Genomic DNA, 14,247 nt, shown 5'->3' with positions numbered 1-14,247 from the left:
TCCTTTTTACCAAGCCCTTCTTCTTCCCATTGGAGTTCCTTTCTTTAGTAATTCCTGTAAACCGTGTCGAGCTCTACTTCTGTAGAGATGATGCGGTATACAAACTTAGTTTGTTATTGGCTCATATATTATGTTTGTTAACCTGTAACCCGTTCTGAGCTCTTTGGGGAGAACGGAATAGTAACATAGTAAATGACGGCAGATAAAGACCTGAATGGACCATCCAGTCTGCCCATTAGTTATATATGATTAAATTAACTTGTCTCTTCTTTTTTCAGTCTGAAAAAATATGACCATGTTACCCCATCTTACCGACAGTTGCACTGGTTGCCTTTTGAAGCTAGAGTATTGTTTAAGTTCGGTTCTCGTGTTGTTTGGTATGGCGCCCATTTATTTGTCCTCATGTTTTGAACGATATAAACCTAATAGGATTACTCTAGGGCAATATTTATTTGTCCACCCGACTATCAAGTCTTGTCGTTACAAGAGAATTTTCGACAAATTACTCGGTTTTCAGGCAGGTAAAATTAACTTATGGTTAAGTACCATTATTTCTCAAGCTCATTTATATATGTCCTTTAGGAAACTGCTAAAAACTGATTTATTTGAGACATTTGTAAACTGAGGTTTTAGAATTCTGACTGGTGAACACGTGGAGAGGCATAATCGAAAGGGACGTCTAAGTCCGTTTGCCTCCAACTCGCAAGTCGTCCAAAGTAAAAAAACAACCTAGGACACATTTTCGAAAAATACATCCAAATTTTTTTACTTTCAAAAATTGTCTAATTATACATCCTGCTGATCTGATCGTCCAAGCCGCTAAATCGTCCATCTTTATACCACATTTTTGTCCAAGTCCAAAACGCCTAGAACAAGCCCTGTTGGACGTGGGAGGGGTCTTCAAAGTGATGGACCGAACACCCAGACATGGCACCTAAATAGTGGGGTACCTTAGAGGGCACTGCTGTGAACTTCACAAAAGGGTGCCATGGCTTCTCCTTACTACAGCTCCCTTATAGGTGACGGTGAGCCCCCCAAACCACCTCCAAAATCCCCTAGACCCACTTATCTACCACCCCAATAGCCCTTAAGGCTGCAGGAGCCACTTATATGCCAGTAAAAAAGGGTTTTGGGGTGTATAGGGGAGTGCACATGTTTCAGTATCAATGCAGTGATTACAGGGGCTTATGGGCATGGGGCCTCCTCTCCATGGGTCCCTAACCCACCCCCAAAACGGCTTAAGCTGCCTCTGTGCTGGACAACTAGGCTTTCCTATGCCAGGCTGCCAGGTGATGATGGTCTGGAGGCTGAATTTTAAAGGTGTGATTACGATTTTTATGGGGGTGGTGTGTGGGGGTCTGTTTTATGTGTTTCCAGTGCTTATCTGGTGACTTTAGGTGGGTTTTACATTGTCTAAGTCACAACGTTCAAGTTCTGTCGATCGTGGACTGTATAACTTTCCCGGTCATCTCCGCTGTTTTTTCCACCATTAATATTCATGATAAGACTACGAATGACAACAGAATAGTCTATTTTTAAGAAATCAATATTGCTGTAACATTGTGATACGAGATGGAGCTGATTTTGGATTGTTTTGTTGGTGTTGATGTTATTTTATTTTCAGGCAGCTTTTTATGATAAAGATTTTCAACATCTAATATTTGCACCCCATTCTTACACTTATTTCACAAAACAATTAGCTTTTTATAAAATATTTGGCCGATTAAATAATAACAAGAAAAACCATAGGAATCAATCTTTTGTAAACTGCATTGAACTTTAAAGGTTATGCGGTCTAGAAATCAGATTTTACGTTATTTTTAATTTATATGTGTTTTGTTTGTAACCTGCCTAGGTTATAGGTGGATTTGTCACTATAGATGGGGTAGGAAAGCTTATTCAACGAATGATAAAGGATTAGGAGGTCAAATTGACTTATTATAAGACTCCTAAAGATAATATTTCTAATAGATTATATCACAAAACTGTTGAAAATATAGTTTTATCTAATTCACATACCCTGAGAATTGTGTAATTTGACCAAGAGCCTGAGCTCCTATAGTCGAACCCATCACCCAATCACTGTGAATGGAATCGTGAAAAAAGTTTTTGTGAATACAAGTGCTATTCAAAAGTTAAAATCAATAGATTCGATGGCAAAGGAGGGGTGTTCCCACTTAGCTTTTAAGGTTTTCAACAGGTCCCGATATGGACCATGTTTTGAGTTTCGTTTTCAAGGAATCCAAAGTAAAACTTGAACAGCTCAAACGCCAAACTGGTGAAGGTGCAATTGGGTCAAATAATAATCTTCTATTCCATCATATGTGCGCAGTTGAATGAACAACTTCTCTGCTTCTTCTTTCGTAGGTTATAGGTGGGCAAGAAATGTGCAAATAAATTTGCATATTACAAGGTTCAAGTTTGTGACTGATATGCAAGACTGGCCAGCAAGACCACTTAGATAATATCTGCTTAAAAACACACATTAATGCAGTCACACTGGTTGAATCCATCCCATTTAATACTTGAAATGCATTACAAAATTTTCAACAAACAGCCAGCTACATGTTGAAAGATGACAAGCACAAAGCCATACCAAAGAACCTTTTAAACAGGAGGCCGTGAATCTCATACTTCCCAGGATCCATCACTCCAGACCCGCTTTTAACCACAAGTTCTGGACCCCAGCGCACAAGTCATCGTTTTCTTCTAAACTCAAATTTATAAATAGCTGAGCTATTCACCGTTTCATTCTTCACCTTCACTTTGTGAGTCTTATCCTGAAAATAGAAATGGAAAACAGGTTTTTTCCCCCACTTTTGGCTAATCATTTTTCTCAGCTTTGCAAAAATACCAATTTACCAGAAGCAAATATCAACAGATTACAGCAAGGGGAGAGTATGGCGCAGTAGTTAAAGCTACAGTCTCAGCAGCCTGAGGTTGTGAGTTCAAATCCACGCTGCTCCTTGTGACCTTAATCCCCCCATTGCCCCAAGTACAGTAGATAGATTGTGAGCCCACTGGGACAGGGAAAAATGCTTGAGTACCTGAATAAATTCATGTAAACCGTTCTGAGCTCCCTTGAGAGAATGGTACAGAAAATTGAATAAGTAAATATCAACTTATCAGAAGTACAGATTGACACAGGTACAAATTTGCCCCTGTGCCCACATGATCTCAATAGCCCCATTCCATTCCTGTAAGCTCTGCCTTAATTGCACAAGTCTCAATCACTTATGAATTTAAAGTGTTTGAGACTTGTGCAGATGAGGACGGAGCTTTCAGGGATTGGGCAGGGACATGAAAAGAACTCGCAGGGATGGGATACGTCTGGTTAAGAGAGAGATACGTCTGGCAAAAGCACAGGCGGAAGAACAAATGGCTAAAAATGAAAAAAAGGGAGACAAAAATTTTTTCAGATATATTAGTGAAAGGAGGAAGATGAAAAATGGAATTGCTAGGCTAAAAGATGCTGGGAACCAATATGTGGAGAGTGATGAGGAGAAAGTAAATGTGCTAAACAAATACTTCTAATCTGTGTTCACGGAAGAAAATCCTGGAGAAGGACCGAGATTGTCTAGCAAAGTTACACGAGAAAATGGAGTAGATTCTGCGCCGTTCACGGAGGAGGGTGTTTATGAGCAACTTGAAAAACTGAAGGTGGACAAAGCGATGGGACCAGACGGGATCCATCCCAGGATACTAAGGGAGCTCAGAGAGGTTCTGGCGAGTCCTATTAAAGACTTGTTCAACAAATCTCTGGAGACGGGAGTGATTCCTGGGGATTGGAAGAGAGCGGATGTGGTCCCTATTCATAAAAGTGGTCACAGGGATGAAGCAGGAAACTACAGGCCGGTGAGCCTCACATCAGTTATTGGAAAAATAACGGAAGTGTTGCTGAAAGAAAGGATAGTGTACTTCATTGAATCTAATGGGTTACAGGATCCAAGGCAAAAGGTAAATCGTGCCAAACGAACCTGATTGAATTTTTTGATTGGGGACCAGAGAGCTGGATCGAGGACATATGCTAGATGTAATTTACTTGGATTTCAGCAAAGCCTTTGATACAGTTCCTCACAGGAGGCTGTTGAACAAACTTGAAGGGCTGAAGTTAGGACCCAAAGTAGTGAACTGGGTCAGAAACTGGCTGTCGGACAGACGCCAGAGGGTGGTGGTTAATGGAAGTCGCTCGAAGGAAGGAAAGGTGAGTAGTGGAGTCCCTCAGGGTTCGGTGCTGGGGCCAATCCTGTTCAATATGTTTGTGAGTGACATTGATGAAGGGTTAGAAGGAAAAGTGTGTCTTTTTGCAGATGATACCAAGATTTGTAACAGAGTAGACACCGAAGAGGGAGTGGAAAATATGAAAAAGGATCTGCAAAAGTTAGAGGAATGGTCTAATGCCTGGCAACTAAAATTCAATGCAAAGAAATGCAGAGTAATGCATTTGGGGATTAATAATAGGAAGGAACCGTATATGCTGGAAGAGAGAAGATGATATGCATGGACAGGGAGAGAGAACATAAGAACATAAGCAGTGCCTCCGCCGGGTCAGACTATAGGTCCATCCTGCCCGGCAGTCCGCTCCCGCGGCGGCCCAAACAGGTCACGACCTGTCTGAATCACCAGAAGGGGCTCCCTTGCCACCTTGGTTTCTCATTGAAGTCCTATCTTCCCATCGTAGTCCTAACCCTCCGGTCTTGCACATGCACGACCTGTTGGGTTTCTATACTTATTACCTGGTTAGCTTTCTATACCTGTGTTACATCCCAGCACCTCTCTCAGTATCCCACGATCCCTTTATCCCTCAGGAATCCGTCCAATCCCTGTTTGAATCCCTGTACCGTACTCTGCCTGATCACTTCCTCCGGTAGCGCATTCCAAGTGTCCACGACCCTTTGGGTGAAAAAAAACTTCCTTGCATTTGTTTTGAACCTATCTCCCTTCAGTTTCTCCGAATGCCCCCTCGTACTTGTTGTCCCCTTCAGTCTGAAGAATCTGTCCCTATCCACCCTCTCTATGCCCCTCATGATCTTGAAGGTCTCTATCATATCTCCCCTGAGCCTCCTCTTTTCCAGAGAGAAGAGCCCCAGCCTATCCAACCTCTCGGCGTATGGGCAGTGTTCCAGCCCTTTTACCAGTTTCGTTGCTCTCCTTTGGACTCTCTCAAGTACCGCCATGTCCTTCTTGAGGTGTGGCGACCAATACTGAACGCAGTATTCCAGATGTGGACGTACCATCGCTCGATACAATGGCATGATGACTTCCCGCGTCCTGGTTGTTATGCCCCTCTTTATGATGCCCAGCATCCTGTTGGCTTTTTTCGAGGCTGCTGCGCACTGTGCAGATGGCTTCAGTGATGCATCCACCAGCACACCCAAGTCTCTCTCAAGTCTGCTGTCTCCCAACAATGCCCCCCCCCCAATTTGTAGTTGAACAACGGGTTCTTTTTCCCTATATGCATGACCTTGCATTTTTCCACGTTAAAGCGCATTTGCCATTTGTTTGCCCAGTCTTCCAGCTTGTCCAGAGACGTTGGGGTGATAGTGTCCGAAGATCTAAAGGCGAAAAAACAGTGTGACAAGGCAGTGGCTGCTGCCAGAAGATGCTGGGCTGTATAAAGAGAGGCGTAGTCAGTAGAAGGAAGAAGGTGTTGATGCCCCTGTACAGGTCATTGGTAAGGCCCCACTTGGAGTATTGTGTTCAGTTTTGGAGACAGTATCTGGTGAAGGACGTAAGAAGACTTGAGGCGGTCCAGAGGAGGGCGACGAAAATGATAGGAGGCTTGCGCCAGAAGACGTATGAGGAGAGACTGGAAGCCCTGAATATGTATACCCTAGAGGAAAGGAGAGACAGGGGAGATATGATTCAGACATTCAAATACTTAAAGGGTATTAATGTAGAACAAAATCTTTTCCAGAGAAAGGAAAATGGTAAAACCAGAGGACATAATTTGAGGTTGAGGGGTGGTAGAATCAAAGGCAATGTTAGGAAATTCTACTTTACGGAGAGGGTGGTGGATGCCTGGAATGCGCTCCCGAGAGAGGTGGTGGAGAGTAAAACTGTGACTGAGTTCAAAGAAGCGTGGGATGAACACAGAGGATCTAGAATCAGAAAATAATATTAAATATTGAACTAGGCCAGTTACTGGGCAGATTTGCACAGTCTGTGTCTGTGTATGGCCGTTTGGTGGAGGATGGGCAGGGGAGGACTTCAATGGCTGGGAGGGTGTAGATGGGCTGGAGTAAGTCTTAACAGAGATTTTGGCAGTTGGAACCCAAGCACAGTACCGGGTAAAGCTTTGGATTCTTGCCCAGAAATAGCTAAGAAGAAAAATTTAAAAAAATAAAATAAAAAAATTTAAATTGAATCAGGTTGGGCAGACTGGATAGACCATTCGGGTCTTTATCTGCCGTCATCTACTATGTTACTATGGATAGGAAAATGAGCTCCCGCAGGGATGGGGAAAAGCTTGTCCTTGTGTCATTTTCTACTTGGGAGAATAGCATAGAAAAGTGAATGAATGAATAGTGTGAAAAGTTTCAGCTAGTATTGTGACATAATGCCTCATTCCACCAATTAGAGCCAACCTCATCAGTGATGTCACAATGGCTTGATTGTCCTATACTTGGCTCACTTTTACTACATTTTGATTTCTAGAGTGGTGCAGTTTAGAGCATGACACAGGGACACATTTTCCCCCGTCTCTGCAGGAACTCAATTTCCCCATCGCGTCCCCGTGAGTTTTGTCGCTGTCCCTGTCCCATTCCTGTAAGCTCTGTCTTAACTGCACAAGCCTTTAACACTTATGATTTTAAAGTGTTTGAGGCTTGTGTAGATGAAGACGGAGCTTGCAGGAATGGGGCAGGGACAGGGAAAGAACGTGCCAGGACAGGACGGGAAATGAGTTCCCTTGGGGACGAGGAAAAATTTGTCTCTGTGTCATTCTCTATTGTTTATAAATCGTATCTGCTGAAATGCTCTGTAGCGATTCAGAACATCATATACATAAAGGCTGTCTACACCAGAAAGGAAGGTTTATGTGTATGAATAGTTTCTCACTGGAAGCAGGGGAGCTAACGCCAAGAGAATTTAAGAAGGAATGAGATACAGTACCAAGTATGTGAAAGGAGAAGAGGAAAATAGAAAAAAACATAAGAACATAAGAATTGCCACTGCTGCATCAGACCAGTGGTCCCTTATCTGCCGTCTATTTCTATGTTTCATCGTGCCCAGCAGTCCACTCCTGCAGCAGCCCCTAGGTCATAGACCAGTGCCTTAACTGAGTCTAGCCTTACCTGCGTACGTTCCAGTTTAGCAGGAACTTGTCCAACTTTGTCTTGAATCCCTGGAGGGTGTTTTCCCCTATAACAGCCTCTGGAAGAGCGTTCTAGTTTTCCACCACTCTCTGGATGAAGAAGAACTTCCTTACGTTTGTACGGAATCTATCCCCTTTCAACTTTAGAGAGTGCCCTCTCGTTCTCTCTACCTTGGAGAGGGTGAACAACCTGTCCTTATCTACTAAGTCTATCCCCTTCAGTACCTTGAATGTTTTGATCATGTCCCCTCTCAGTCTCAGTCTCCTCTTCTCAAGGTCATTTACCTGTTCTCATCTGCTGCTTCTTATAAAAGGCATATTAGCTAAGTGAGAGCACGAATGCAGGATCTGCATAGCACAAGGAGATCCCGAGCAACTGGAGGACATGTGGGTTCAGCTGACAGCAAGATGACATGTCTGAGCCTAGGCCACTCATCCAGATACTACATGCCCAATAGATCAGAGTCTATCATCTAAAGAACACTTTCATTAATCAAACTTCCACCTGGTTTCAGAGCATGAGAATGAGCGAGCAAGCGAGCAGGAAAGTCGAAAGGCAGCGCACAACATGTGGAGGGGGGATGCCAGGGAGACCAAGAATGAGGCGAATCTCACTCCTCACCATCAAATCTTTCCGCGTTTGCAGCTTCTGAGCCATTACAAACATTTTCTTCTCTCGCTCGATGCGTTGCTCCAGCAATGAATACTGCTGTTTTCTCTGACGGGACAGTTTCTGTAACAGAAATGAGACAACCGGTTATTCAGCTAAATTTTTTTTAAAAAGAGGCAACGTCTCAGATCGTGAAATTCAAACAGACAGACAGGTGAAATGAGGTTGGTGTTACGACCTAGTCTTTACGCAGCACAGAGTATCCATTAAAATAATGGTAACTTGCTTCAACGCTGTAAGATTTTCTCTAACTACAGAATTACCCAGATAAAAGCAGGAACTGCCCAACTCTTCTCTCCCTCTCTTTGGGGCATTTTACTAAAAATGCTCTAATGTATTTAGCTTGTGCTAAATGCCAAGAAGCACATTTTATTCCATATGCTAAATCCATTAGCGCCTCTTAGTAAAAGGACTCCTAAGTGAGAAGTATCTAGGTGTTCTTAAAAAGAGCAGGTCTGGGGCAGGGTGAGGTTGGAAGTGAGAGAAAACTTTGAAAGAAGGTAAAAAGTAGGACGGATAAAACAGACTGGAGAGGAAATGGGTGTTGATTCAGGATTGGGGGTGACCTCAGAAGGGCCAGGAGAGCTAGACGTCCATGGCGCTGTTGGATGACATCACCCACATGTAGCCGACTCATCTTGCTTGCCCATGGAGAACGAGCTGTTCTAAAAAACAAGATCTGGGGCAGGGCGAATATTCAGGCCACTACCAACCTGTAGGGATTTTGTTTTGAAACCACTGCTCATGTTTCAATGGCAAACCACCTCTAAAGTCTATGGTGTGACTGACCCTAAATCGTCAAAGGAAAATTCTGTGGGAGTTTCCTCTTGAAAATGGACCTGCAGGCTCATGGGAACGATTAGACAAGGATGTTGCTACCCGAACAGCTTCAGAGGGTTGTTTTGGGTTTTTTTGGGGGGGAGCCCAAGCACAACTGGTGACAGCGATCGGCACATGCGCAGAATACACCACGAAGAGAGGCTTAAATGGGCAGATGTGCCGGGAAAAGCAACGCCGTCATGTCCCCTTAAGTTGGAATACCCTTAGACTTTGCCATTTCAGAAACACACAAAGATATAAGTTAGCCTTCCCTTCCTTTAAGGCAGGGGTGTCAAAAGTCCCTCCTCTAGGGCCGCAATCCAGTCGGGTTTTTAGGATTTCCCCATTGAATATGCATGAGATCTATTAGCATACAATGAAAGCAGTGCATGCAAATAGATCTCATGCATATTCATTGGAGAAATCCTGAAAATCCGACTGGATTGCGGCCCTCGAGGAGGAACTTTGACACCCCTGCTTTAAGGGAATTAAACCTGCTAGGAAGCTCAGTCGATCTTTTGTTTTCAAGTTTGTAGAGATCTGGAATGAACTTCCCGACTCCATTAGGCTTTTAGGCCAGCTGAAATTATTTCGTAAATTCCTGAAAACTCGCAATTTGTAAATGGTTTAACTACAGCCTCAACGATATGATAATATTATAGTTATTTTTCTTATGCTTTTCTTATGGACTTTAGTTTTGTTTTGTTTTTAATATTATATTTTATTAAGTTTCAAATAGAACCAAACCATTACAGAATACCACAGTGTACAAAGCACTAAAATGAGATCCAAGAGTCTTTTCATATTTCACCAAGGTATGCTGCAACCCACCCATCCAACCCCCTCCCAGAAATCACATAAAACCATCAGAAGTCAATCCACAATCCCCATTCCAGTGTGTCAACAACAGAAATAATTAAACATTCAGCAAGTGACTCGAAGGCATTCCATGGATGCCAATTCGATCATCAGAGTGCGCCAATGCGCTAAAGTCGGAGAACAGATGATATCCAACATTGAAGAATCACTTTCTTGCTCAGTAGTCTTGCTCTTTCCAGAAAACCCCTGAAACCCTTTGGAGAGGGTCTCGGCAAAAAGTCAACAGTGAACAAGCTAAGTGGACCAAAGGCGTATTTATGTTTCCACATGGCCATAATATGCTGATGAACCTGCTGCCAAAATGTTTGTATCCGTGCACATATCCAAAATTGATATCCAAGGGTAGCCAGAGAATGGTTGCACTTAAGACAAGCAACAGAGTTGCAGAGGGAAGCTTGGAACATATATGCCGGAGACCTATAAAGGCGGAGCAAGAATTTATAGTTCAGTTCTATCAAGGTATGGACTTTAGTTTTTAATTAGTACTTCCTTCTCTTATGTTTTCTGCTATGTACTCTAGTCTTAACCGAGTGAACCGAGTCGATCTCCACTGGGAGATGACCCGGTATAGAAACCAAAGATTAGATTAGATTAGATCATCTTCGGGTTTCATCGCATATCTTCTCATCAGGACAACGTGTAAAGCGCGAGGATAAGAACCACCATCCATAATGCCTTCCGCTATTGTAGCACAAAAGCATGCACGGCTTGCAAACACCTATAATTCACGGGCTTTTTTTTGTAATTTTTTTAATGTTAAATTTGATCATGAGCCACAGCCAGAGAAAACACATGCCTGAGATGAGTGCGATTTTCACAGTACCGCCCAGAGCAGTTGGTAATTTATGATCACAAAAAGCCAGCACCACACTTGGGGAATCACCCGGCGATGATAATCGCCCCGAGTACTCCTTTGAATATCGATGAGCCCATTTTAATATTAATGGCCTCAATGTGCTACATTTGCATGGCAGAGTCGGAGACTGCTAGAAAGACCACGGTGAGGCATTTTGATAATTGGCCGCTAAAATACATGCACACTAAACCGGCAGGAACGGGCTTAGCGACCATTGTTAAGGGCACGGTAAGTTTTAGGAATCTTCCTCCTGGACGCTGCATCCATGGGATAACGTTAAAAACAACCAAGGAATGTTAAGAGCTTTGAAGTTAAAAGGTCAATACCATACCTGAATGTAAACTAGGGCTTAACATGAATCTGGGTTTCTTAAACATTACAAAACCATAAAATTAAACCACTTTGTCATCTTCTGATGTTTACCAACCACCTCTCCCTGTTTCTCACTCCTCCCCCCTCCTCCAACACACCTTTCCCTCCAGACAAGTCACTGGAATGCTTTTCAGGTTTCCCATCTATATTTTCAAATCGTCATCTTTTGCTCACATCGGCCTTCAAAGGGTTGTCAGTAAAAATTTAAAAAAAAGAGTATCACCATAATAAGCTCCGTAGTAAAAACTTGCTTTTACAAACTCCGGCTTATCCGTTCCTTATCTTCAATTCTCAAAACTAATGCTATTATAACCCTCGTCCACTCATTGGTCATCTCTCATCTAGACTACTGTAATTCCCTATATAATAGACTTCCACAAAAAGAATTATGTCGTTTGCAGCTCATCCAAAATACAGCAATTAAACTTACACATAAAGTAGGGAAATATGATCACTTTACTGCTCTTCTGAAAGAAGCCCACTGGTTACCCATCACGCACCGTATCACTTACAAAACCTTAATGCTGGTCTTCAAAATCAAACTCTCGCGTCTTCCACCTTTTCTCGACAAACTCATCATCCCTCTCTGCCCTTCTCGGACCCTAAGATCAGCAGATCAGAATTTACTGGCCGTCCCTTCCATCAAGGAATTCTACTACACTAAGAAAACTAACTTCTCTGTAGCTGCTCCAACTTTATGGAACGCCATACCACCTCAACTCCGTCATGAAAATTTTCTGAACAAATTCAAGACTAAACTAAAGACATTCTTATTTACATTACATTAAGGACTTCTATTCCGCCTATACCTTGCAGTTCAAGGCGGATTACAAAAGAGCTAACTGGACATTTCCAGTGAAGTTACAACAGTTTTGTTTTGTTTTTTTTGTTACAAGGGAGGAGAGGTAGCTGGATTAATTCCGGAAGAACTTGCAAATTGGATATTAAATAGACTGTACGTTACTGTGTGATATAACAAATAGATTACAGTTAGAGTAGAAATAAGATTACGTTACATTTCAGGGATCTGAATACTTGGTTGGTGTTTTAGGGAGGAAGAGATTATTTAAGTGGAGGTTTTGGGGGAGAATTTATCTAGGAGGAGGGGGAAGGGTTGGGTTAAGATATCTGGATATTTCAAGATGCATACCACAATTTCTAAATATCCTCTCACTTACAGCTAGCAAAATCTCTCAACCGCTTCTTTCCTGATGTCATATCCCCCCTCCATCCTTTTCTTTTAAATTTTGTTTTTAATAATGTACTTATTTACCCTCCCTCTCCCCTTATTACCTTCAAGTCCATGTAAGTATTTGTCAATTGTCTTTTTAATGTTCACACCTCCCCCATAGTTATTTATTTTTACCTTTTATTTTATTTTAGCATTGTAAACCGGCCAGATACATGCTGATGGTCGGTATATTAAAAATAATAAAACTTGAAACTTGAATATCCATTCTTTTGTTTTCTCTATATTACGTTTGACTGTAACTGGGCCTGGCGCCCAGCTTACCAGGATCTGGGTTTATTTGCTGACGCTATCCAACGGGTAGCTCTGGAGATGTTTTATTTGTTATACCGCTTAAGCATACGACAGGTCGATGTGGTTTACAATTTTAAAAAATTTAAAAATCAATATAAAAGAACTCCAAAAATGATAGGAAAGACCTGAGACAAAGGAACTGCGTGACTCTTTTGCCGAGGAAGGCACTGTCCGATGACTAAACTAGAAGCTTATATACCACATCTTCTCTATAACAATAGAGCTCGGCACGGTTTACAAAAAATTTTTTTTAAAAAGAGACGACGGTGGTCCTGCAGACCAGCAACAAAATTTAAGAACGAAAAGCATAGATCCCTCCACTGAAAATGCAATTTTGTGCTGACCCAGCAACTCAGGCATTCCCAGGAGCTGTGCTGTGTCTACACCAAACTGACAGCACCGTTTTGAAATATCGTGGGGAGGAGGGAGGTTCAGGGCAAGAAGGAGAGATAAGACTGTGAACCTGCAGTGAAACACTCAAAAGGTGTGGTGTAATTATTCTCCTGACACCGCACCTAGAGCGCCCTACGGCAAGACCTCAAGCAGGGTGATGTCAGGTGCGCCACACCCCCTCCACACATGCTATATGGCTTAATTAGACCTCAATTATCAGCGCCGTAAATCACCCAGACACAGTGCCACCTCATCACGCCTTTTCTCAATCTCTGGCCGAGATGTTTATTTCTCCCCTCTCACACTTATCACCCACTGAGAAGAAAAAGACAGACGTTCCCACCCTTCCCCCCACCCCCCAAGCTCTGCAGTACAAGTTGGGGCAACAGAGAAGGTATTTTGAGTGTCTTCTTCAAGCAGCTGAGCCAGTTTGCTGCATTTCAATTTTTTTCCAAAATTTTTTGTTAACTCTCAACTCAGGAGTAAGTGGTGAGCTATGTGTTTTAGCGCACGCTAAAAATACGCTTGCACTAACCGCTCATGCTTCCTTAGGCTAACATGCACGTGTTAGCATTTAGCGAGTGTTAGCGAACGCTAATATTTAGCGAGCATAGCGCACCTTGGTAAAAGCAGCCCTAAGTATAATGCATTTGAGTGGATTTTTATTTCTAAAATGCATTTCCCTAATCCAAAAAAGAACAGGAAGCAATTCCTAATTCTACGACCTCCAGGTTTCAAAATTGGGTGCCACTTTTGTACCTAAGACTTCCTTGCAAATGCCTTGCTAACTTTAAAGGGGTTAGGTATACCTTTTTCGACTCTTCTTAGTTGTCTAGATTTATTTCAGGCAAAGAAATGATTCCTGGTAGCATCCCAGTTGAGGAGCAGGAAATACGCTAGTAGGTAGTAAGACTAGGCTTGACTCAGGCGTTCATCTGTTTTGAATTAATAAGGTTGCAAAATAAAGAAATCCGATTTTTCTGTCAGCTCTCTCCCCTATAAATAGTGGACCGAATAACAGAACAAATGGGGAATATTTGTTTAGTTTAATTTCTAATGTATAAAACATTATGGTTTGGTTTTTTTTTTGGGGGGGGGGTTGTTTCTGTTTAATTTATATGATTTTTGTGATCATGGAAAAGTTAAACTTTTAAAAAAAAAAAAAAAAAAAATTTTTTTTAATGCATTTCCCGCCTAAAACCTAAATGGGTTACAATGTAAACTATTGGGTTACTAAACTAAACTAAAGCTTAACTTTGTATACCGAGTCATCATTCTTAGAAGGCTCGACTCAGTTTACAGCAATTAAATAAACTGGGAATGATTTACAAATGATAAATAGAAGATAATAGCAAAATTTCAGAAGAATTAATTTTCAAAATGTTTGGCAAATAGAGTAG

The 14,247-nt window shown here is 42.1% G+C and overlaps 1 protein-coding gene across 1 annotated transcript in view; it reads right to left on the bottom strand.

The window, feature by feature from the left end:
* Positions 1-2,498: 2,498 nt before the first annotated feature.
* The window catches only part of UTP11 (UTP11 small subunit processome component), a 40,749-nt gene continuing 29,000 nt past the window's right edge, over positions 2,499-14,247 (bottom strand). Inside the window, exons 7-8 of the mRNA XM_033956245.1 lie at positions 7,938-8,048; positions 2,499-2,780 (exon numbers count right to left, since the gene is read on the bottom strand). Coding sequence (XP_033812136.1) covers positions 2,697-2,780; positions 7,938-8,048 — 195 coding nt within the window. The 3' untranslated portion in view covers positions 2,499-2,696. The remainder of the gene's footprint in view (positions 2,781-7,937; positions 8,049-14,247) is intronic.

This window comes from Geotrypetes seraphini, chromosome 8 (genome assembly GCF_902459505.1).
Source record: "Geotrypetes seraphini chromosome 8, aGeoSer1.1, whole genome shotgun sequence".
NCBI lineage: Eukaryota > Metazoa > Chordata > Amphibia > Gymnophiona > Dermophiidae > Geotrypetes > Geotrypetes seraphini.
Note: the sequence above shows the minus strand (reverse complement) of the source record. Positions and strands in the feature narration are given on the sequence as shown.